This window comes from Trichomonas vaginalis, chromosome III, assembly GCF_026262505.1.
Source record: "Trichomonas vaginalis G3 chromosome III, whole genome shotgun sequence".
Taxonomy (NCBI): Eukaryota; Parabasalia; order Trichomonadida; family Trichomonadidae; genus Trichomonas; species Trichomonas vaginalis.
In genome coordinates, this window is record NC_067205.1 from 6892524 (window position 1) to 6914931 (window position 22408).

The 22408-nt window shown below is 32.3% G+C and overlaps 11 protein-coding genes across 11 annotated transcripts, besides 3 other annotated features; 1 reads left to right on the forward strand and 10 right to left on the reverse strand.

Annotated features, from left to right (window-relative positions):
* Nucleotides 1-13234: part of a mobile genetic element that runs on past the window's edge.
* On the reverse strand, nt 47-376 carry TVAGG3_0655400 (organellar and viral DNA polymerase type B; the record flags this gene model as incomplete). Its single annotated transcript, XM_051241809.1, has 1 exon — nt 47-376. A coding segment is annotated over one exon (330 nt), but the record flags the coding sequence as incomplete, so codon positions are not given.
* On the reverse strand, nt 1690-2547 carry TVAGG3_0655410 (organellar and viral DNA polymerase type B; the record flags this gene model as incomplete). The annotated part of the gene is made up of 1 exon (XM_051241810.1): nt 1690-2547. A coding segment is annotated over one exon (858 nt), but the record flags the coding sequence as incomplete, so codon positions are not given.
* On the reverse strand, nt 3040-3702 carry TVAGG3_0655420 (uncharacterized protein; the record flags this gene model as incomplete). The annotated part of the gene is made up of 1 exon (XM_051241811.1): nt 3040-3702. The coding sequence occupies one exon, from the start codon at nt 3700-3702 to the stop codon at nt 3040-3042; it is 663 nt and encodes a 220-aa protein (XP_051088398.1).
* TVAGG3_0655430 (uncharacterized protein) lies at nt 4409-4810 on the reverse strand (the record flags this gene model as incomplete). The annotated part of the gene is made up of 1 exon (XM_051241812.1): nt 4409-4810. One exon carries the CDS (start codon nt 4808-4810, stop codon nt 4409-4411), a length of 402 nt encoding a protein of 133 aa, XP_051088399.1.
* Nucleotides 5908-6510, reverse strand: TVAGG3_0655440 (uncharacterized protein; the record flags this gene model as incomplete). Its single annotated transcript, XM_051241813.1, has 1 exon — nt 5908-6510. A coding segment is annotated over one exon (603 nt), but the record flags the coding sequence as incomplete, so codon positions are not given.
* On the reverse strand, nt 7712-8134 carry TVAGG3_0655450 (uncharacterized protein; the record flags this gene model as incomplete). The annotated part of the gene is made up of 1 exon (XM_051241814.1): nt 7712-8134. The coding sequence occupies one exon, from the start codon at nt 8132-8134 to the stop codon at nt 7712-7714; it is 423 nt and encodes a 140-aa protein (XP_051088401.1).
* TVAGG3_0655460 (phage tail repeat-like family) lies at nt 9109-9888 on the reverse strand (the record flags this gene model as incomplete). The annotated part of the gene is made up of 1 exon (XM_051241815.1): nt 9109-9888. A coding segment is annotated over one exon (780 nt), but the record flags the coding sequence as incomplete, so codon positions are not given.
* On the reverse strand, nt 11386-11628 carry TVAGG3_0655470 (serine threonine-protein phosphatase family; the record flags this gene model as incomplete). Its single annotated transcript, XM_051241816.1, has 1 exon — nt 11386-11628. The coding sequence occupies one exon, from the start codon at nt 11626-11628 to the stop codon at nt 11386-11388; it is 243 nt and encodes an 80-aa protein (XP_051088403.1).
* Nucleotides 11647-12009, reverse strand: TVAGG3_0655480 (uncharacterized protein; the record flags this gene model as incomplete). Its single annotated transcript, XM_051241817.1, has 1 exon — nt 11647-12009. One exon carries the CDS (start codon nt 12007-12009, stop codon nt 11647-11649), a length of 363 nt encoding a protein of 120 aa, XP_051088404.1.
* Nucleotides 13235-14764: 1530 nt separating the features above from the next.
* Nucleotides 14765-14914: a mobile genetic element.
* A 333-nt stretch (nt 14915-15247) lies between these two features.
* Nucleotides 15248-15886: a mobile genetic element.
* Nucleotides 15887-17245: 1359 nt separating this feature from the next.
* TVAGG3_0655510 (leucine-rich repeats (6 copies)-containing protein) lies at nt 17246-19369 on the forward strand (the record flags this gene model as incomplete). Its single annotated transcript, XM_001306349.1, has 1 exon — nt 17246-19369. One exon carries the CDS (start codon nt 17246-17248, stop codon nt 19367-19369), a length of 2124 nt encoding a protein of 707 aa, XP_001306350.1.
* Nucleotides 19370-19819: 450 nt separating this feature from the next.
* Nucleotides 19820-21805, reverse strand: TVAGG3_0655520 (leucine-rich repeats (6 copies)-containing protein; the record flags this gene model as incomplete). Its single annotated transcript, XM_001306350.1, has 1 exon — nt 19820-21805. One exon carries the CDS (start codon nt 21803-21805, stop codon nt 19820-19822), a length of 1986 nt encoding a protein of 661 aa, XP_001306351.1.
* Between the last annotated feature and the right edge of the window lie 603 nt (nt 21806-22408).

A 22408-nucleotide genomic window follows, 5' to 3' on the forward strand; every position in this document is an offset into this window, starting at 1 on the left:
ATTAGCGTTATTTTCTGACTTTCACAAAAGACCAAAAATAAACGCTTTACATGTATTTTTCAGCAACTTCGTCAAATAATTTTATAGCTTTATCTATCTCATCTACTTCAAACGTTTCTTTACCTTTTATGGGAGCACCATACATTTTCTCAAACTTTTCAAGTAGTTCTGTTTCTGCAGCTCTCATATCATTAGCAAACACAACCTTGACTCTATTGACTGTACTGTCATATCTTTGAGTTATATTATATGTTCTTCCTATCTTATATCTCTTTGTATTGAAGTCCTTCGGTTTCTGAACGATGTAAAGTAAGCCTTCACTGCAACGTTCCGTATCGAATGAACCATATGTTATGAAGTTATATCCAACAACTGGGTCTAACCATAACAAAACTATTGGTATAAGACTTTTGTCTATAAGATATGCTGCAGTTCCATAGAATCTTACCGATATCATAAGCTCAGGATTTCTTGTCAAAATTTTCTGACTAGAAGCAATTCTAACCCAGTCCTTTGTTTTCTTTCCAGATGGTGTTATAATGTCTGACAAAGAATATTTGTTGTATTTCTTTGAGTATCTTACGTTTAAATCACCTATTCTAACCACTTTGGTGTCATTGTCTATCTTTCTAACTGTTTCAAACTCAATGTTTGTCATTTCTGTTCTTACATACAAAATAAAAAAATAAATAAAAATAAAACTAACTTTATTTTTTCTGTCTTAAGGAAATTCATGAAATTTGGTCATTTTTCAGCAAAAATATATTTTAGGTGAAGAGGTGAGATCTAACACGTTTTCTAACCTCTTTTCTAACATGGTCTAAAACACACAAAACTCATGAAATTTGGTCATTTTTCAGCAAAAATAAAGTTTATGTTAGCATGTTAGATCTAACACGTTTTCTAACCTCTTTTCTAACATGGTCTAAAACACACAAAACTCATGAATTTTGTGCTGAATTCAGCAAAAATATATTTTAGGTGAAGAGGTGAGATCTCACCTGTTTTCTCACCTGTTTTCTCACCTCTTTTTTTCACAACCGTTTTACATGGTAAACGTTATGAATTCGTGAGACTCTAAACAGTTTTGTAGCCTCTATTTCTTCTTTTAGTACATCGAATGTTTTAACAATGCCGAAGGTTTCTTTATATTTCTTCTTGACGTCAGATAGAAGGAAATCTTCTGCTGTTGGATAGTTTTTGTCAAGACTTCATTGTAAATGACCAAAAATAAAGTTTATGTTAGCATGTTAGATCTAACACGTTTTCTAACCTCTTTTCTAACATGGTCTAAAACACACAAAACTCATGAATTTTCAAGACTTCATCGAACTTAAATGTTTTGTCAAGACTTTGTCATATGATTGCTTCTCTCGGTTTTCCGAGGGAAGAGATTCCATGTTTTGTCAAGACTTCATTGTAAATGACCAAAAATATATTTTATGTTAGCATGTTAGATCTAACACGTTTTCTAACCTCTTTTCTAACATGGTCTAAAACACACAAAACTCATGAATTTTCGTGAATTTCCTTAAGATAGAAAAAATAAAGTTTATGTTAACATGTTAGATCTAACACGTTTTCTAACCTCTTTTCTAACATAATTATTTACAAGCGTTTTACATGGTATATGTTGCGATGGTTCATGACTTTAAACAGTTTTGTAGCTTCTATTTCTTCTTTTAGTACATCGAATGTTTTAACTATGCCGAAGGTTTCTTTATACTTCTTCTTGACGTCAGATAATAGGAAATCGTCAGCAGTTGGATAGTTTTTGTTCAGAAATGCTAACATGTCCATTTTATCTTCTGCTGGCTTTTCTGCTTCTTTCTTTAAGTCTGCATAGTCGTTTCTCATTCTTTCTATCTCTTTGACGGAGTAGTTATATTTCCTAATTGCTGCCTTACATTTTGAACATTGCGGGTTCATTTTTGCGTTATACATTGAAATAAAACCAGCTAAAACAACTAAAGCGTCAATTGCTCTCTTCATCTCAAACATAGCGGGTCTTATTTGTTTGTTCCATACTTTGCCTCTTCTATCTTTATCTCTTATCTGCCATACACATTCAGCAACTAACGAAACAAAGTTGTCGTAGGTCTTAAATTCTTCAGATTTATATATGTCAGAGATGTTCTTATATACCATGTCGCAATCTTTGTCCATAACCTTATGGTTGCAATGAAATCCTAGAAACTCATAGTTTACCTTTCGTATGAACTTCTTTATTTCTACTGAGTCAGTTGGTTTCACTTCAATTTCGTCGAATTCAGGAATAGTTAGTTTTTGTTGTTGGATTTCAGGTAGTTTAGGCAAATGGTCGATGAGGTCCTGCATTTCATAAAGATACTGTTCATTTGTTTCATCTTTCGCACTACAGTCTAAATTACTTGTTAAAAGTTCTTGCTTTATCTTCTGGATTTCTGTTTCAAAAGTATATGAAGAAGGAATGAAGCTTTTCATCTCTACTAACATAGATGTTGGATTCATGACTAACGAGTTTGGTGCTGTTGTTTGAATTGTTGTTGTGCCGATTGTTGAAATCATGTCTTTTATACAAAATAAAAAAAAATAAAAAAAATAAAACTAACTTTATTTTTTATTTCGGGAAAATTCATGAAAATTCAAGAGGTTAGAAAACGTGTTAGAAAACGTGTTAGATCTAACATTCTAACATAAACTTTATTTTTGGGTCCTTTACACTCATTACGAAGAAGTCTTGACAAAACATTTACGAAGAAGTCATGAAAATTCAAGAGGTTAGAAAACGTGTTAGAAAACAGGTGAGATCTAACATGCTAACATAAACTTTATTTTTGGTGTAAATTTCATGATTTTCGAGAGTTTTAAACCATGTTAGAAAACGTGTTAGAAAACGTGTTAGATCTAACATTCTAACATAAACTTTATTTTTGGTGTAAATTTCATGATTTTCGAGAGTTTTAAACCATGTTAGAAAACGTGTTAGAAAACGTGTTAGATCTAACATTCTAACATAAACTTTATTTTTGCTGAATTCAATAAAAATAAATGGTTCATTTACTCACAATATTTTTGTACAAAACAACCCCAAACTTTTAACTTCTTTTCTGCAGCTTCAAATGCTATCTTAGCGAGTTCATATTTTCTAAATTCTCTCTTTAAATCTTCTTGTTCCCATTGGTCTAGTTCGTATGGAGAATTTCTATAACCATAACATATCTCACGTTCATGTTCTAATTGTTTTTCGCACATTTTTCCAACTTCTTCTTCAAACAAAGGTTTAGCATTCTCTACTGTATCTTCGAGTTCTTCTTCATCTAACTTCTCATGAACTTTCTTGTCTATGGAGTCCATAATTTTTCCAACTGCTATGCAATATTTTGGAGAAGCCCACATTGCTATATAGTTTATAAGTCTTGGGTCTACATACGTTCCTCTAACCTGTTTGATTTCATCAGGAATTCCTGCATGAATTTTGTATAAAAAGCAACCGTCGGAATTCCGGCGGTTGCTATATTCTTCACAAAATGCCTTATAATACTCTTCCCAGGACTTATTTTCCAACAACTTTCTAAAGTCTTTCCTAAACTGCTGACACATATTTGTTGCATTAATGTAACCATCCTTGTCTCTACGTAAGACTTCAATACCGTTATAAGTGCCTTTTGTGAATGTTTCGCCATTAGATTTGTTAGTGAATGTTTTTGCTTCGACTGACATTTCTGTTCTTACCTACAAGATAAAAAGTTAGAAAAAAAAATAAAACTAACGTTATTTTTTCTGTCTTAAGGAAATTCATGAAAATTCAAGAGGGTGAAAAAAAGAGGTGAAAAAACATTTACGAAGAAGTCATGACAAAACATTTACGAAGAAGTCATGACAAAACATTTACGAAGAAGTCATGACAAAACATTTACGAAGAAGTCATGACAAAACATTTACGAAGAAGTCATGACAAAACATTTACGAAGAAGTCTTGACAAATTCAAGAGGGTAGAAATGAGGTTAGAAATGAGGTTAGATCTAACCATCTACCCGATATTCTCGTCAAATGAAAAAAATGACACTTTTTCATTAGATAACTGTTATTTTTTGACGAAGTGAAGATTGACACTTCGTCAAAAAAATCCCTGAAATCAGATCTTTTATACAAAAAAATACAAAATAAAACTAACTTTATTTTTTCTATCTTAAGGAAATTCATGACAAATTCAAGAGGTTAGAAAACGTGTTAGAAATGAGGTTAGATCTAACCATCCACCCGACATTCTCGTCAAATGAAAAAAATGACACTTTTTCATTAGATAACTGTTATTTTTTGACGAAGTGAAGATTGACACTTCGTCAAAAAAATCCCTGAAATCATATCTTTACATACAAAAAAATACAAAATACAAAAAATAAAACTAACTTTATTTTTTCTATCTTAAGGAAATTCATGAAAATTCACGAGGTTAGAAAACGTGTTAGATCTAACCTCTTCACCTAAATTATATTTTTGGTCCGGGAACAACTTTCTCTCAATTGGAGCTGTGGCATACTCTTTGCGTAAACGGTTCAGACCTTCTTCGAACTCTTGGTCTCTCTTCGATTTGGACTGAGATTGGAATTGCTGGGGTGGAGCTTGCTGGAACATCCAAGGGTTGGGGAAGTAAGGCATAGGCAGAGGAGGGTAGTTCGGGAAGCCTTGTGGTGGGTAGTAACCTTGAGGTGGAAATTGGTAGAAATTCGGAGGTACTTGCTGGAACTGAGCTTGCTGAGGAGACTGTTGTGGTTCTTTAGGTTCCTCTGGTTTGGGAATGGACTGGGTTGGTGGGACGTGGGACATTCGTTTGTGGCTTAACCGTCGGACCACAACGATAAAAATCTCTGCTACTAGCAGTACTGCTACTGACAGTAGCAGTACTTTTACTGACAGTAGCAGTACTTTTTCTGACAGTAGCAGTACTTTTTCTGACAGTAGCAGTACTTTTACTGACAGTAGCAGTACTTTTACTGACAGTAGCAGTACTTTTACTGACAGTAGCAGTACTTTATCGTCGAAAACCCTCTCAAATTTTCCTTTTTACTGACAGTAGCAGTACTTTTACTGACAGTAGCAGTACTTTTTCTGACAGTAGCAGTACTTTTTCTGACAGTAGCAGTACTTTTACTGACAGTAGCAATGGTCGAGGTCGAACCTACCGACGAGGCAATTTACCTAATTGAACTTAACGACTGCGTAAAAGACTACTTGCGCAAGGTCATGAAGCCCAAGGTCAAGTTCACCACTATTTCTGGAAGGGCTGCCTTGAATCTCGAGACTTCGACTGGAATTCCAATTGAGGTACCAGACGGGACAGCCTACGACGACATAAAGCAAGCAAAGAAGGAAGCCATTATAAAGTTCTTTGCCAAGCGTCCTTGGATACTACTTCCAAACAGAGAGAGTCCAATTCCACGAATTATACAAATTCTCAGAGCACTGTTCCACTTCTCGGGTCAGCCGTTCTTCATAACCTGTGAAGGCGACATCCAACCAGTTCAGTAAACATCTCATTTTAACTTCACTTTTTTATGTTTTTTGTGAAAGTGTCAAAAATAAATTGTTTTCATGAGTTTTCTACGATGTTAGAAAAGTGGTTAGAAAACGTGTTAGATCTAACATGCTAACATAAACATTATTTTTCAATATTTTTTCAGCACTTTTCCGTAGTTATATATGAAAGACAATTCGAGATAAAAGTCATAGTACAATGGAATAATATGTTGCACACCATTTGTTGTGACCCAAACTTGAAAGTCAGAGAAACTGTTACTAGGTGGTTCGTAGAATTTAGAAGCAAAGTCATAAAAGTCCTTACCAATACATAGAAAACTATTGTTGCTTGAACTGAAACTTGCATGACACATAACATTTTGAGGGTCAAACACGTTTCTATAAACTGTCAAATCTGCTGGTGGAAGTATAAATTGAAATGGACCATCTGGTGGTAATGGTTCGTTCTGGTTTAGTAACCGAAGAAATTGTGCCCAAGAACGTTTGTCTACTTTCCAAAATAAAAACTCTGTATCTCTTGGAGGGTTAATTTCAATCTTTTGAAATGAAACGGTGGAGTTCATCTTGTCATATTCTAGTTTCAGATAGTATGTTCCATTTAGTAAAGAGTCGTATTTTTCTTGAAATTCCCAATAATATTTGTTCATTTGAGTTTGAAAGTCATTTAGAGTTTTCTCAAGACTTTCGTCTGAACGAACTGTAAAGATTCTCATTTCGTCAAATTTGTCTATTAGACCATCAGAACCTTTATACTGCCCATGAAAATATACTGCGAACATAAATGCGTTAGTTCTATTTGAAAACAAAACTCTTCTAAATCCTATTGCCTTTGCATCTGAAGGACTTTGAAGCCAACGAATTGGATAGTCAAACCTGTATACTCGGGATGAAATTTCTTCATCTGAAATAGTCCTACCAGCATTTGTAAAGATATAGTCTAACGGTTTTGTATCTGCTACTTTTGTTCTTTGTTTTTCAACCTGAAGCATTTAATATATGTAAAAATATATTGTTTTAAAATGGTATGCCATTTCATATTTCTCATCTAACAAACAAGTTTCCCAACGGTCTTCTCCAACAAACACAGCGTACATTTCAAATAAAATAAAAAAATGTCACTTTTTTAAAATAAATTTTTTTATTTCATGCAATGTTTAACACATCGAAAGGCATGTCCATAAGACGTTCTTCTTCTAACCTCTCTAGTCTGTTTGGATAATTGGCACGTGCTGTTTCCAAATCCATTTCGTAGGTCAGACCAGCCAGTTTGTCATAGACTTTTATGGGTCTTCCTTCTATATTTAAACTTCTTCGAAACTCTCCAACCATATCTTTGTAACTCTGCTTTTATTTTAGCAGACTTTCTATCCATTCTATATGGGGGCATTTTTATAAAAATAAAAAAATATTTTTTTCTTTACTTAACATAACCGCCTGCTGCCATAAGTCTTTGACGCCAACCCATACCAGCTAATGAAGGTTGACTTGGTTTAGTTTCCAAACTAAACTTTGGTTTTGGTTTATCTTCAGTTTTTGGGTTTTTCTTCTTCTATCGTTTTTCGTCACTTTTTCGGTTTCTCTGACTTTACTTCACTTGCAGGAACAGTTGTGTCGTCAACATCTTCATAAATATCATATGCCATTTGTTTTGTTTTCCTTTCAACTTTTGTGTTTGTTGTAAAGTTTAGAATATTTCGACTCTAAGTCAATGAGATGTTCTATAATGAACTGTTTCAGGTCATGATATAAACCCATCTGTTGTCTCGAAAGCTCCTTCAGACTTCAATATTTTATTTGTGAGAGTCTGTTTCTTTTTTGAGATACTTGCCGTTCCATTTTTATGAAAAGTGACTTTGTAGTTAGGGTTTGTATTTCCAGACCTGGCACTTTCTATTATTGAATTTTTCTCTTCATCTGTAAGTTCTTTGACAGGTTTTGACAATGGTTCTGAACTTTTTGTTTGTGGTGTCAAATCTACCGTTTCAACTTCTTCGGTCATTTCATCTCAGTAAAAAATTTTAGTTTGGTTTGTTTTCAACTGGTTGTTGTTGTTTTTTAAGTCGGTCTAAAACTTCCTGAGGTATAGGAAGAACTTGACAAACACGTTGTGTAACTGCTGGAAGCCGACAAATCCATCTTGAACCCATTTGTCTCAATGCTGTATTGTTCATTTCATCTCAGTAAAAAACTTTACATTCCCCACGTTTGAGGCGGTTGAGGTTGGTTATTGTTTACCCATTGTTGTGCATGGTTATATCCTCTGTTAAAGAATCTTTCACCTTGGTCCATATAGTGTCCTGCTTGGTTATAGTAGTCATTTGCTTGGTTATAGTAGTCATTTGCTTTGTTATAATAGTTTCCTGCTTGTCTTCCTACATTGTCCATCCATCCTTGAACTTTTCCTCTTGTTTCAGGATTTGGAATAAGATTTGTTGCATCTCGTGCTACATCCCAACCTTTCTGTACAGTTTGTATAATAGGTTGTGCTTTCTCTTTCAGTATACCTAATGTACTCAAAATCTTCCTTCCAACCCCAAATACACCTCTGGCTATTGTTCCCACTGCGGGTAAAAATCTGGATGCAACTCCTGCTAATGCGCCAAATAAACCCATTTCTTATAGGATAAAAAATGACGAATCCAAACAAGGACCCCTATGTTTCTAAAGCGACAAAGAAAGCACTCATGGTAAAAATCTTTAGTTCAACACCAAATGCTTGGTTTATGGATATCTTGGAAAACATTCCGAGAGTTAGAACAGATGGACCACCATACTGGCTAATATTTGTCGGTCAAAACACAAGATACTGTGAAGCCATACCATTATGGTCCAAAAATATTTTAGATGTGAAAACTGCTTTGACAATATTCGTTGACAAATACCATCCAACAAAACTGACATCTGACTGTGAAAGTTCTTTCAAATCAGATGATGTAAAAAACTATCTGCGTTCAAAAAATGTAAACCAATATTTCATTGTCGACCAAAACCATTCTGCTCTTGGTGTCATTGACGGTTGTATAAAAATGTTAAGAGACTTAAACCAACCACAAGGTGGTGTAAGCGAAATGAAATGTCATATGACGAGAAATATAGACACTTCTCCATGGCAAAGATGAGACAAGTTTTAAATATTTACAATAGCCGTAAACAAAAAGGTTTGGGAAACCACTCCCCGAAGAAATGAAAAACAACCCTGACTTAGAGAAAGACTATATATTTAATAATTTAGTCAAAAGAGACAAACAAGAAAGAATGCCGGGCTTCAAACTTCAGAAAGGTGACAAAGTAAAAATAGAAATACCTAAACGCGACCCATATGAAAATACTATTGACTATGACAACAATGGGAACCCGACAGGTACTCACATTCGTGTTCGTAAAAATAGAAGAAAGTATACAAGAGAATATTATGAAGTTTTAGGCAAACATGGCAAAATGTACACACTGCAAGCAGAAGATAAAACTACTATTGTCAGACCTCGTTTCAAACTTGTCAAAGTTCAAGGTGGTATACTTTCAAAGACAGTTCCTAACAAATATAAGACAACTCCTGACGAATATGCTAAAGAAGTTGAAAATGACGACTAAGCATTTCTATACCATGCGTAAACTGTCATGTAAGGTGGCATGTATTCTTTACTTTGTCCCGTTGTTTGCGTATATCCTGAAACGTGATGTGTATGGTTTCCTCCTCCCTCAGTGTTACTCCAGTAACAATTTATAGCAAACTTAACGTCGTCTTTAACATCATATCCTTTACCTTTTATCATTGCTGACCAATCCCAATATCTATGCTTATGCCAACCTGCTTGAGATGTACTTAAATCTATGTAGTGACTGTGTGCAGGTAAATTTTCACCTGAAATCGTTTTACTTCCACCTGTTTCCTTTGAAGAGTTTGCACAATACAAAAACCTGTCGACTATTTGAGTCCAAGTTCCAAAACCCAGAACTGTTTCTGGTCTGGTAGAGTTCATTGACGTATAAATAGAGCCTATAGGATATAATGTTTGAAGCATTTCTGTCTTTAATGTTTGAAGCTCTGTTTTGTCTGCTTTCTTGTCATATAAATCTTGAGCAGTGAATTTAATATTATGTTCATCCTTCATGACATAAACATCTTTACATCTAATGTTTTTCATCGTCGTTATGTCGTCATCCGATGTTAAACCTTGTGGAAAGTTAGGAGGTTTACAATATAATGCATCCCCACCAGTTCCTTCAACCGTTCCTTCAATACTTTCTATAGCAACAGTTGTAAAACTTGTATGTGTATGAGTCTTATTTGCTTTCTTCTCTAACTCATCGTTAACATAAGTTTTATCTGCTTTAAGGTCTAAACATCCTGAAACCAATCCTGTATCAGCTTTAGTTTTTTAAAATCTTCGATGTCCATTCATGATACCATTCAGCCCTTTCTATAATTTCATTATCTTTTTCATCCACATATTCCTTATCCCTTCTTCTCTAACTTACTAGCCACATATTCCTTCACGCTTTCTTTTCAAGGCTAACTTTAAGTCTGTTATTTCAGATATAGAATGTGTATGAGTCTTTTTAGAATATTCGTTTTCAGCTTCTCGTCACTTCACTTGACATTTTATTGTCAACATATGTTTTGTCTGCTATCAGGATGAGTATGTTCTTTTGTTGCATAAGCATTGTTAGCTCTTTCTTCTTCTTTTGCTATTGCATCGTCTACATATTCTTTGTCAGCTTTGTTGTCAACATCTGCTTTCAAAAGAAGTTCATTTATAGGTTTCTCGTTTAAAGTTCCTTTGTTGGATTTATACAGACAGTATTGTTCTTCTTGTCTTGAAATAGAAACTCATCTGTCATTGGGTTTAATGTCAGTTTTAAGTTTCCTTCTTTCAATGACTCAGATATCTTAGAAATAGTTTGAAAAGTTTGTTGTGTTCTTATTTAGAGCTTGCATAATGAGTTGTCGTTGTGTTGTATTTCTCTCATAGACGCTGTTTCATTTGACATTTTTATTCTAGATAAAATATGCTTCCAATAGAAAAAGAAAATTCAAGAGTTGCTACAACTAAACCATTAGATGAACTTTTTACTAATGTCGGTCAAAAGTTTGAGACAGAGACCGTAAAGCATGAAGGCTATCGTTTTGACTACCCATTAAGATGGCTAAGAGACCCATCTGTCACAAAAGCTATTGGCTTTCGTAGAATGAAGTTCATTTCAGAAGCCATACATGGTTTCCCATTTACGGTCGGTTTTTGAAGTTCGATACTATAACAAGAAAAACGTATGTATGAGAAATTTGAACAGGGAAAACTTTTACAAGTTAGTTTGCTTGTAAACTTAGAAACAACTCTTCAAGCTTTTCAAGAAAAAATAAACGATATCTATATCGAATATGCAAAACAGTATAACATTGACGAAGGAAATACCATCTCGATATTATTTATGACAGGAAAAATGCAACTGTTAAAATCAATAGAATAGAAGACCTTGGAGAAAACGTTTATATTTCTACAAAATATATAACAACTTGGCATGGTATAGATTTTATGAGGATGTTAAATCAGCCTGCAGCATATCCAGTACACCCAGACTTTTATGAAGTCGAAAACCCTAATGGAACATATGAAAATGTTTTCGACCAAGATGCTATTATTGTTCATGCTTCATTTTCTGGCGCCCAAAACTCTTTCTTATGCTTGGCAAATGACTTTTACGAAAAACCTACAAAGTTATACGAACCACCAAGTGGAAGTATTTCAGACTTTCAAGTATGGTTTACTACAGATGGAAAAAAAGAATAATTCCATTATACCATGCGTTTTACTTAGAACTTAGTTTCATATACAACTACTATCGAACGGTAAAAATATAATTTTTTAATACGGTTGAGGTGTTGGATTTGGTTGCCAACTAGACTGTGGTGCAGGTTCAGGCTGTTGTATAACAGGAGCTTGTTCTTCTGGTTCAGGGTCTTTAGGTATAATACCAACGAACTGACCTACCCTTTTACCAATATTTTTGACTCCGTTCCAAATTCCTCTTCCTACGGTTTTTATTCCATTCCATATACCTCTTCCAACATTTCGAAAGAAGTTTCCTATCTTACTGAAGAAACCCATTTTACTATATGTAAAAATCTAATGTCCGCCTAGTCTCTTACGTTTCCTGTTGAGTTCCATAGCATTCTTTAACTGGAGCTCATACATTCTGTTTCTCCTCTGGTAGAAAACATATTCTGGGTCAACTCCTGTGTTCGCGTCATCTGCATAAAGTTGTTTATATCCCACTTCAGGGTTTGTATAAAACTCTTTCCATCTCATATTTGCATACCATGGTGGCAAACCTAACGCAGCGTCATTTGACATGGCAGTTTGCATTTGTACATCTGTTGGCACTTGACCATAGTTTGCCATTGCAGTTTGTATTCTAACTTCATTTGGAATATTCTCTGGGTTTGGTTGTCCAGGTTGCTGTGCATTCGCTAAGTTCTGTGCGTCCATTTAATATTAGATAAAAATATCTCTTACGAGTACATATACTGAACATTTGCAGGCATTGGTTCATCTTCATATTCTCTGTACTTTTCTGCCACGTCAAAGAAATAAATGACACAATGGAAAAAACCTAAAACAAGTAGTCCTATTTCAAACCACATTTACTTACTAATAAAATTTCTTTGTTATGACACTTTCTCCGGTTTATAGGACCTCTCTCATATTCTATCTTGTCATATCTAAACTCATAGTCATGTATGTCCTCTAACCATCTCATAACGGTTTCCAAACCACTTTTATCGGATGTAAAGTAAAAGCATGGATGGTTATGTAAAACGTCTAAAGTTTCTAAAGAGTCTCTCAAAGTCCAGTCTACTTGGTATTGAAAATCCCATGTGTTATAGAACGGCGGGTCCACTATAAAGAAAACATTTTCCTTGTCTTTATATTTTTCATACAACTCTGTCCAATAACATCTCACAAACTCTATACCCTCAATATATTTTTCTATGTCCTCTTTGAAAACATTTGTATAGTTAAGATATAAAACTTTTGACATAAGTGTTTCAATGTCATGAACTCTTATAGAACCACTATATAATAGTCTAGCAGATATACTATCCCAGTCTATATATTCTGCTTTTTTCAAAACCTCTCTCACAATATTTTTCTTATCTAATGGTATACGTTCCATCTTACCTATAGGTATCTTTTCTTTTAACTCTTCAATATATTGTTTGTGTCTGGAATATGTTTGAGACGGTTCATATAGTTGTCGAAGTCATTGCATATAATCTTTGAGTCTGGGAATATTGTATGGCACAAATGGGATATATAGAAACTTCCACCGAACAAATCTACAAATGTTAGACCATTCGGTAGTTTCTTAAGTTCTCTCAATATAATATCTTTACATTTACTCTTATTTCCAAAGAACGGTAATGGAGGTTTTGTAAAATTCATTTATATATAATAATAAAAATGTTTTTCCCTGAAAAGTGACAGAAAAGTGACAAAACATGAAAACATATATAATTTGTGAAAAGTGAAACATTATATAATGTTTTCGACCCAGAAGAAGGCTTCTTCCCAGAAGCAATGGAGGAAGAAGAAGAGTCCTCCGAATTCACACCAGAAGACTAACAATTTTCCGAATAAAAACTTCATTTATACTAAACATCTTCGGGGCTAGAGGGCACGAAGTGCCTGGAAGCCCCACTACCTTTTTTTTAATTAACTTCGATTGATTGATTTTGACTAGGAAATTCTCAAAATGAAAAATAATCGCAAGTAAAATCGATAAATTGTAATGAGTATGAATTAATTTCATAGCATTTATTTGTTCTTATATTATTCAGTCAAAATTTTTTAAAATTGTATTTTGAAATATTTCCTTAAGTTTATGATAACAGCATAGGGTTCATCCATTGTATTGACTCAATATACCAAATTTGAATCCATATAATACAATACTGAATCCATAAAAATTTCAAAAAAACAAATTCTTAATTTATAGAAATCTACATGTTCTAATTGGCATATGGAATCAATATAATCATTTGAATATAAATTGGCATATATAATTAACTTCGATTGAGAAATAAATCATTTCTAAGAACTCGGGAACTTGGTATATTATCAAAAATGGATGACAGTTAATTACTTTTCTATGAATAATTTCGTTTGAAACAGTACTCCGGATCAAAAAAATTCCTGAATTTTGTTCAAAGATAATCAAAAGATTTTCCAGAAACAATATAGTACTCTCAAAATCTTAGGTTCGGCCTCAGAAAAATTTATGTACGAAAATTTTCTCTAATTAAGTAGTGCATATTATTCTAATTAATATTTTATAAAAATATAGTTTGAATGAAAATCGATTATTTTCTTGATTGATACCTATCCAAAGTTATAAAGCATACAGTATTCATTTTTGCAAAAATCTCGGGAACATAATCCGCTCAATTTTATTTGAGAAATTCGTAAACTATTCAAAATTGAGAGCCATGTTCCCGAGAATATTGCATTACTATAGTTTACAAAGGAAATGTATGAGATAATGTCCAACACATTCTGCGATTTGTTAACATATTTCCAATAAAATTTTGAAAAGTTCGGAGTTAAACAAATTTCCTGTAAATATTTTAACAAATTATAAAGAAAAAATTAAAAATAAAGATTAGAAACTGAAATCTTTTCAATTGCTCATATTTAATTAATGTTAAACGTGTTATGTATGTTTTTATAATTTACTTACTTTAAATATTTTACTGTAAACTAAATTGCTATGGTTTAGGTTTGGTAATGTTTTTCTTCCTAATAATGTGCAATATAGGCTTAACAATATTCATGTTAAAAGAGATCCCACGGAGAAAATATTATTTCCCATCCACTTTTATTTATTTTGTTTTTGTCTCTCCTCCTGTAGAGACAAATGAGTGAATGAAATTTTGAATAAAAATATTTTTTGCATTGTTATGAATTAAGCTTAGCAATGATTTTCTTCCTCAGATCTTAAAAAATTAGCGATATTCTAGTTACTTTTCCCTTCCATTTTATTTATTTGGTTAATGTTTTCCCTCCTGTAGAGAAAAATGAGTATATGAAATTTTGAATAAAAATATTTTCAAAGAAATTGAATGGTGATCAGATTTGTGTCAGTGTAGTCAGATTGAGTCGAAAAGATCTAGACAATAGAATCTGCAATAAAAATAGGCCTGGACAAAATCGAGAAAAACATTACCGTGCGGTAAAACAGGGTCAAAAAAATCGCGCCTCGGCGGCTCCACCGCCTCGGCACTATTAAGTGCGCATAATATTTAATATGTCCTTCTTCTTTTTTTTTCTTTTCCTTCTTCCTTCCCTTTCCCTCTTCCTCTCCTTTTCCCTCTTTCCTTCTCCTTCTCTTTTTACATCAATGTCGAAGATCTTCGAATATGATTGTTGGAAAAGCATCTATTTCAGATAATGGATGCCTTTCTAACAGTCAATATACGATGATCCTGGTTGAATTGTTCTCAAAAAGCCTGAAATGGTTCTTTGCTGATCATTCAATGCTGGACAGGTAATCATTGTTGTCAAAACCTGTCTTTATGCATGTAGGCTTTCAGGTATATGGATTTACACTATCAAATAGCAAAGTTGTTCCGAATTCTTCGAAATAATGGAAGGACTCGAAACAACTTTGCTTGTTGACGATACAGATGTATTACTTTGCATTAATACTATGCTAAGCTGTGTAGAAAGTTCGATTATAGCTGTTTTGCTCTGGGATCTTTCATCTTATGATGAGAGAAATCAAAGCAAAACATCTCTAATGAGTTTGTTTTCACTCATTTGTATGTAGGCTTTTAGTTTGATTGGAGCTGCTTCACAATGAGATCACTCATCAATTGTTGAGGGAGATCATAACAAAGCAGCTCCAATGTATATGCTCGCATCAATCGGGTTGTATGCGTTGTAATGTCAGCTTGTGGTTCGTTTGAGGATGCTTCACAATGATATCTCTCATCAATTGATGAGGGAGATCATAGTAAAACACCCCCAATGATAATACTTGCTTTAGTATGACTGTAGAATGCTGTAGCTTTAGTATATGATTCGATGATCAAGAAGTTCTGGATTCCCAACGAGTCAAATGAGAATTCCAGAGCTTCTTGTCATATATGAAAGTTGAGGTTCCTGGGTTGAAGTTATAACAAGAAGGTATAAGTGAGTACGTAAGCTCGGCATTCGCCGAGCGAATTAAAAAATTAACGTATGAATTTTTATATTTTTTGAAAAAACCAAAATTTATAAATTTTACTGTATTTATATAAGTAAACATTTTTTAACTTTATTTTAAAAATTCTTTAGGTATATCGTTTACCGCAATTCAAATAATGTATTTACTTCAAAGATGCAAATATCGCATTGGTGTATAATGTTATTGATATTTTCTATGCAAAGTGAGCTGCGGTAAAACTTGCGGTAATTCCGCAACTCAAAATGCGGATAAAGTACTCAATTTGCGGCTAAACCTCTCAATTTGCGGTAAAAGTGCGGTAATACCTTTTCAATTTGCGGGAACCTTGCGGTAAAAATATTAAAATTAGTCAATTTCTCATGAATTTGTTTTAACTAGTTCTGGCTCGTAAAATCGAAGACATTTGCAATTAAAATTCTTTGAAAAAAATTCCAAAAAAATTTCAAAATCAAAAAAATGCAAATAATTTCGTATATTTTTTATTCCGTAATTTTCAAAAACTCTCCCGATATGTGGTTTCCGCGGAATTATACCGCGGGTTACCGTATGAACAGGCCTAAATAAAAATTTCAAAATTAATTAACTTTGTTGAACCAGATAAATTAAGTGTTCGAAGGAATAGCTAATTTGAATAAAACCATAAAGGACAAACCTAGATTAGATTAACTTTTAATAATCGAATTGAATTCAATTCAAAATACTTTATCCTTAAATAATATTCGTGATTATCTCGAATATATTTATCCCAAAAAAATTTCAATACAAATTTCTGAAAAAGAAATTCGTGATTTTGACACTTTATCTCTTAAAAATTCAAAAATATTGCATGCAATTTACCATGAATCAGATTTCATTACGATATAAATTCATGTTTCAAGAAAATATTCAATATTTCGAAGAATTTGATAACCATTGAAATTATTTGATAATTGAGAGAAAAGAAAATGAACTATGTTTTTTTGTCCCCATGGATTAATATTTCTGGTGGCAATATCCCATCACGTAGATTTCGCTATAATTCAAATTGGGTTTGTGTAAACATTAAAGGAGCAACTATTATTGGAGATAACGCATTTGAAGAATGTAAAAATATTCTTGAAGTATATATACATGATACCACTACAACAATATTAAATAATGCATTTAAAGGTTGCGAAAATTTAGTTAAAGTTCAACTCCCAGACACATTGAGATATATTGGAAATTCTACTTTTCAACATTGTTATAAACTTTGTGATATAAAAACTCCAAATGGATTTCAGCACCTGGGGGCCTATGCGTTCTATAATGCTTCATTAACTGAATTCAACTATGCTTCCTCAATTCAGTATATCGGGCAATATGCGTTTTATTGGTGTCAAATTAATAATATTACTATTGTCCCAACTCTATACAATTAAGCTATCTTCTACAATTACAAGAATAGATGATTGTGCTTTTTATAATTGTAAGTTGCAATTTATTGATCTCCCCAATGGATTTAAGTCTTTTGGAAAAATGGTTTTTGGAAGAACTCCGATGAATAACATTACAATCCCTAGAGGCATGACATCAATTGGAGAGTGGGCATTCAGAGAATCAAATGTTTCAATGATTTATCTTCCTGACACAATAACATCAATTGGAGATTATGCCTTCTTCAATTCATCATTAGAATCCTTCCAAATAACTTCAAAGATGACTGTTGGGGTATACGCATTCTCATGGACACCTATGAAAAGTTTATCTCTCCCAAACAATAGAAGATCCATTTATAACTATGAATTTGCATACACAAACTTTGATTCATTCATCATTCCTGATAGTGTTACATCAATTGGTTCGTATGCATTTGCTGGATGCAAATTTGATGAAATTAGAATTCCAAATAGTATCACGACACTTAGTTCCAGTGTATTTAGAGATACATGCATCAAACATATTTATTTACCCTCGACTTTAAAGCAAATCAACAGTAATTGTTTTAAGAATGCATCTTGTACATTCATTGATATTCCAGAATCAGTCACAATAATTGGAGGTAATTGTTTTGAATATTGCAGTATTCCCTCAATTATTCTTCCAAATAGTATTACGTATTTGTATAGCAGAACTTTCCGTCATAGTTTAATAAATAGGATTACATTACCAACAAATCTAAAATATATAGAATCGGAATGCTTCTATAATTCATCTCTACTTTTAGAAATTAAACTACCAAATACGCTTGAAACAATTGGACAAAGATGCTTTCAATATACTACTTTCAACACAATAACGATTCCTCCCAAAATTGAAAAACTCCAAATTGCTATTTTTAGGCATTCTCTTTTAGAAACAATTTATTTACCAAATGGATTGAAATACATTGAGCATGCTGCATTTTACAATTCATCTCTCAAAAATGCTGAGATGCCTGATACCCTTGTTTATATTTCTTCTGAAGCTTTTTACAATACATCACTATCATACTTGAATCTCAAAGAAAATTTCATCTCATTGTATCCTTTTGCATTAGCATCAAGTAATATCTCTCAAATTACTTTTCCTCATTCCTTGAAGAGTATTGGAGAATTTGCATTTCGAAATGCCCACATACCAACTATAATTATTCCTGAAGGATTAAGACAAATTGGAAATAATACATTTTCAGATTCACAAATTGAATTCATGGACCTACCATATTCGCTTCAAAAAATTGGAAATTATTCATTTAATAACTGCACATTGACAAGTATTGAGTTGAAAGAAGGACTTGAAACAATATCTGATTATGCATTTTTCAATAGTAGCATCACAAAAATAAACATCCCATCAACAGTTAATTATATTGGTGAATATGCATTCTATAACTCTCCAATTGAAATATTGCAACTCCCAGATAAATTAAATAATACTTCAATAGGGAAATATGCTTTTGCTTATTTGAAGCAAAAAAGTCTTTCAATTCCAAATGGGACTATTTCAATTGATCAGAATTCGTTTAGAGGAGTGGTAGCAAACAATATAACTCTGCCATCTACACTAAACTTTGTGGGAAATTGGTCATTTGCTGATGCATTCTTAGATGAGATTTTTATTCCAAAAGATATGGAGATTATACATGATTATTCGCTCTCATCAAGTAACATAAAAAAGATTGAAATTCCATATTCTGTTAAAAGTATAGGAATCTATGCATTTATGACATCAATTATAAATGAAATATTCATTCCAAATAATACATTTGTAGATTACAACGCTTTCGATGACTGTAGTGAATTAGTATATGTTAATCTCAGCAAGAAAAGTATAATAAACCATGATGCCTTCTTCAACTGCTACTCTATAACTAATATCACTACAAATGATGACATTATTTTTGAAGGTTTTGCATTTTACAATGTATCCAATAATGTAACCATTGTTCATATCGGAATGCATGATATGAGAAACAGAAAAACCAAAGATTTCTTAAACCCAATAATAAATAATATCTATGTCTTATGTTGCTACAAATCTCCAAAATTCTGCCGTCTTAAACCAAGCAATTACACATCTTGTGAAGGAATATTTAATTGCTTTTCATATAATAAGCGGCCATACAATGCAAACTATGCAGTCTTGGCAACAATGTATTTTTCAAGATTGGATGATGATTAAAATTATTATTCTCATTTGAACATTATATTTTTTATTAATAAACTTCTGCGCCATATTGTAAATTTATATCTTTTTATTTAGTAGAGAATATTTTTCCATGAGCAAAACATTATCCTTATTATCATTAAAAATTCAAAAATTTATTTAATAAAGTTTTTATTAGATCAAATGTAAAAGATTCTTTTCAAGATATATCATTAACAGACATCCCGCAAAAAGTTGAGCCTAAATAACTATTTGTAACATTAACAATTAAAGCAATTTGTTTGAAATTGTTAATTGTAAATTGATTTGAAGGTTCTGAAATTCCATAATATATGATAGTAACCGACTTTGAGGTTGTTCCGAAGGCATTATATGTGAATTCGACGTCTTCATAAACAATCATTTCTTTGAGAGAATTGCATCGATAGAATGCATTGGAATCAATAATGCATCCAGTACCAAACGTCACTTTTCAAGATTAAAACAATCTTCAAATGCATTATTTGAGACATGGCAATTATTTGGTATAGTGAATTCTTCAATTGATGACGACATAAAAGCAAATTGACTGATATTTATTAACGTTGGTGGTATTTCAATATTTTTTATATCTGACATTGCAAAACAATATTCTTCAATGTCACTTATTCCTATTCCTATTGTACATTGTTTAATATAGCAATCAGTGAAAGACCAATTTGAAAATTGTTTTATGCTTCCAGGAATTATTAGATTTTCTATGAATGATCCTCTAAATGCTTCATATCCTATATATATGGTATTCATTGGGATAGTAAAGTTTGTGAAATGCAAATATCCAAATGCAAATTCTTGTATTTTAAGAGATTCAGAGGTTGTAGGTAAGATTAATTTTTCGACTGAAGTATTATAAAAGCAGCATTTCCCTATAGTATAAACTGATGGAGATAGTTCAACATATTTTATCTGACTTAGAGCAAAACAGAAATCACCTAAGTATCCAATGTTTGGAAATATAACGCTTGTGCATGGTGAATTCTCAAATGCATAACTTCCAATAAGATACAATGATCGTGGAAATGTAATTTTTTCAATTATACTTCCATAAAAAGCGCGATAGTGGATTTGTGCTACTCCCTCAGGGATGATCAATTCTTTAATTAATGTACCATAAAATTCATAATCAATAATAGAGTATATTGAATTTTTTGAAATATTAATATTTTCGCAGTTACAATATTGGAAACCTCTACCCATAGATTCAAAACTTGAAGGTATTGTTATATTTGTTATATTGCATGAAGCAAAAATTTCTTCACCAAGTCTTTTTAGGGATAAAGGAAATTCGATTTCAACTAGAGATGTATTTGCAAATGCTTGATATTTAATAACCGATAAATTATCTGGTAGATGTATTGTTTTCAAAGGTGTCGAATAAAATGCTTTTTCTCCAATTTCTTTCAATGTGGAAGGAAGAGAAATAGTTTCTAAGAAACTCCATTGAAAAGTTTCATCATTAATAATTTCAATTCCTTCTGGAATACTAACATTCCTGAAATAACAATACTCAAATGCATTTTTTATTATTCTTTCCACAGAATCTGGAATATATACATAATCAACATAGCAATGGGAAAACGATTGAATGTTAATTGATTTAATGGAATTGGGCAATATTATTCGTGAAATATTTGCATACCCAAATGTGCTGTATTCTATTGTTGATGGTCCATATGGAATTGTAACATTTGGAATTGTTGCATAAGAAAATGCTGAGCTATCAACATATTGAATTGTTGATGGTAAGATAAGTAAATTTAAAGTCATATATGATAACTCTGCAGAATAAATTGTCGTTCTACCATAAGGTATTTCATAGGACTTCATTGGTGTATAACCCCATGCCTTATATCCAATAGATACCTTAGCTGTTAAATTTATTGATTCGGGTTTACTCTTATAAAATGCCTCAGCACCAATGCTTGTTAATGAACTTGGAAGAGAGATTGATTTAATCTTACTTAACTTAAATGCATCATATTCTATATATCTGATTTTATTGCTTAAGTTTATTGTTGTTATATTTGCTTGATAAAATGCACCAGGAGATATACTAGTCATTAAAGGAGGTAAAATTATTTCTGTCATTGGAGTTCCTGCAAATGCGCCATATCCAATTGTTATTACCGAGTCTGGTAATTTTATTGATTGAAGCTTTGAAAAACAGAAAAAATATCTTGGAATGCTTGTTATTCCTTCATGGAACTTAAATTTATTGAGATATGAATCTCTAAAAACACCTTCTCCAAAAGTTATTGATTTATTATAATAAACTAATTTTGATATTTTCGATCCAGCAAATGCATAATCTTGGACTGAAGTGACAGTCACAGGGAGTTTCACAATCAATATATTAGAATTTCCAAATGCCCATGAAGAAATTGATTTGGTTCCATTTGGAATTTCAATCATTGAAAGGGTTGAATTTGCGAATGCACATGAACCTATACTTATATGAGTTGTGAGATTTACATAATTGAGTTTTGTATATGCGAATGAATAACTCCCAATTCTTTGAAGAGTTTCAGGAATATAAAGCTTTTCAATATTAGTATAAGCAAATGCATAATCATCTATTGTTAATAAACTTAATGGTATTTCAAGAACAGATATATCATTATTGTAAAAACAATATTTTCCGATTGATATCAAATTTTCAGGAAGAATCAATTTTGGAATATGTGAGTAACCAAATGAATAATCTCTTATCTCTTTCAACGTCGAAGGAAAAGAAATATACTTGATGTTCGCAAGATAAAATGTATAACTTGGTATTGAAAGAAGACCTTCACAAAATGTCAAGTTTTTAATGTATGCATAGTCCATATAGTATTCAGCGTAGGAATATGACCAATAAAGATTGATTTTTACTGGAAATTTGACCTCATCAATTTTTGTTTTTTGAAATTCTTTTTGATAAATATTGCATACATTCTCTTGAAATTCCAGTTTTTTTATTGAAGTGTTGTAAAAAACCTCTGAGTAATAGCAACTAAATGAAGATGTAATGGAACA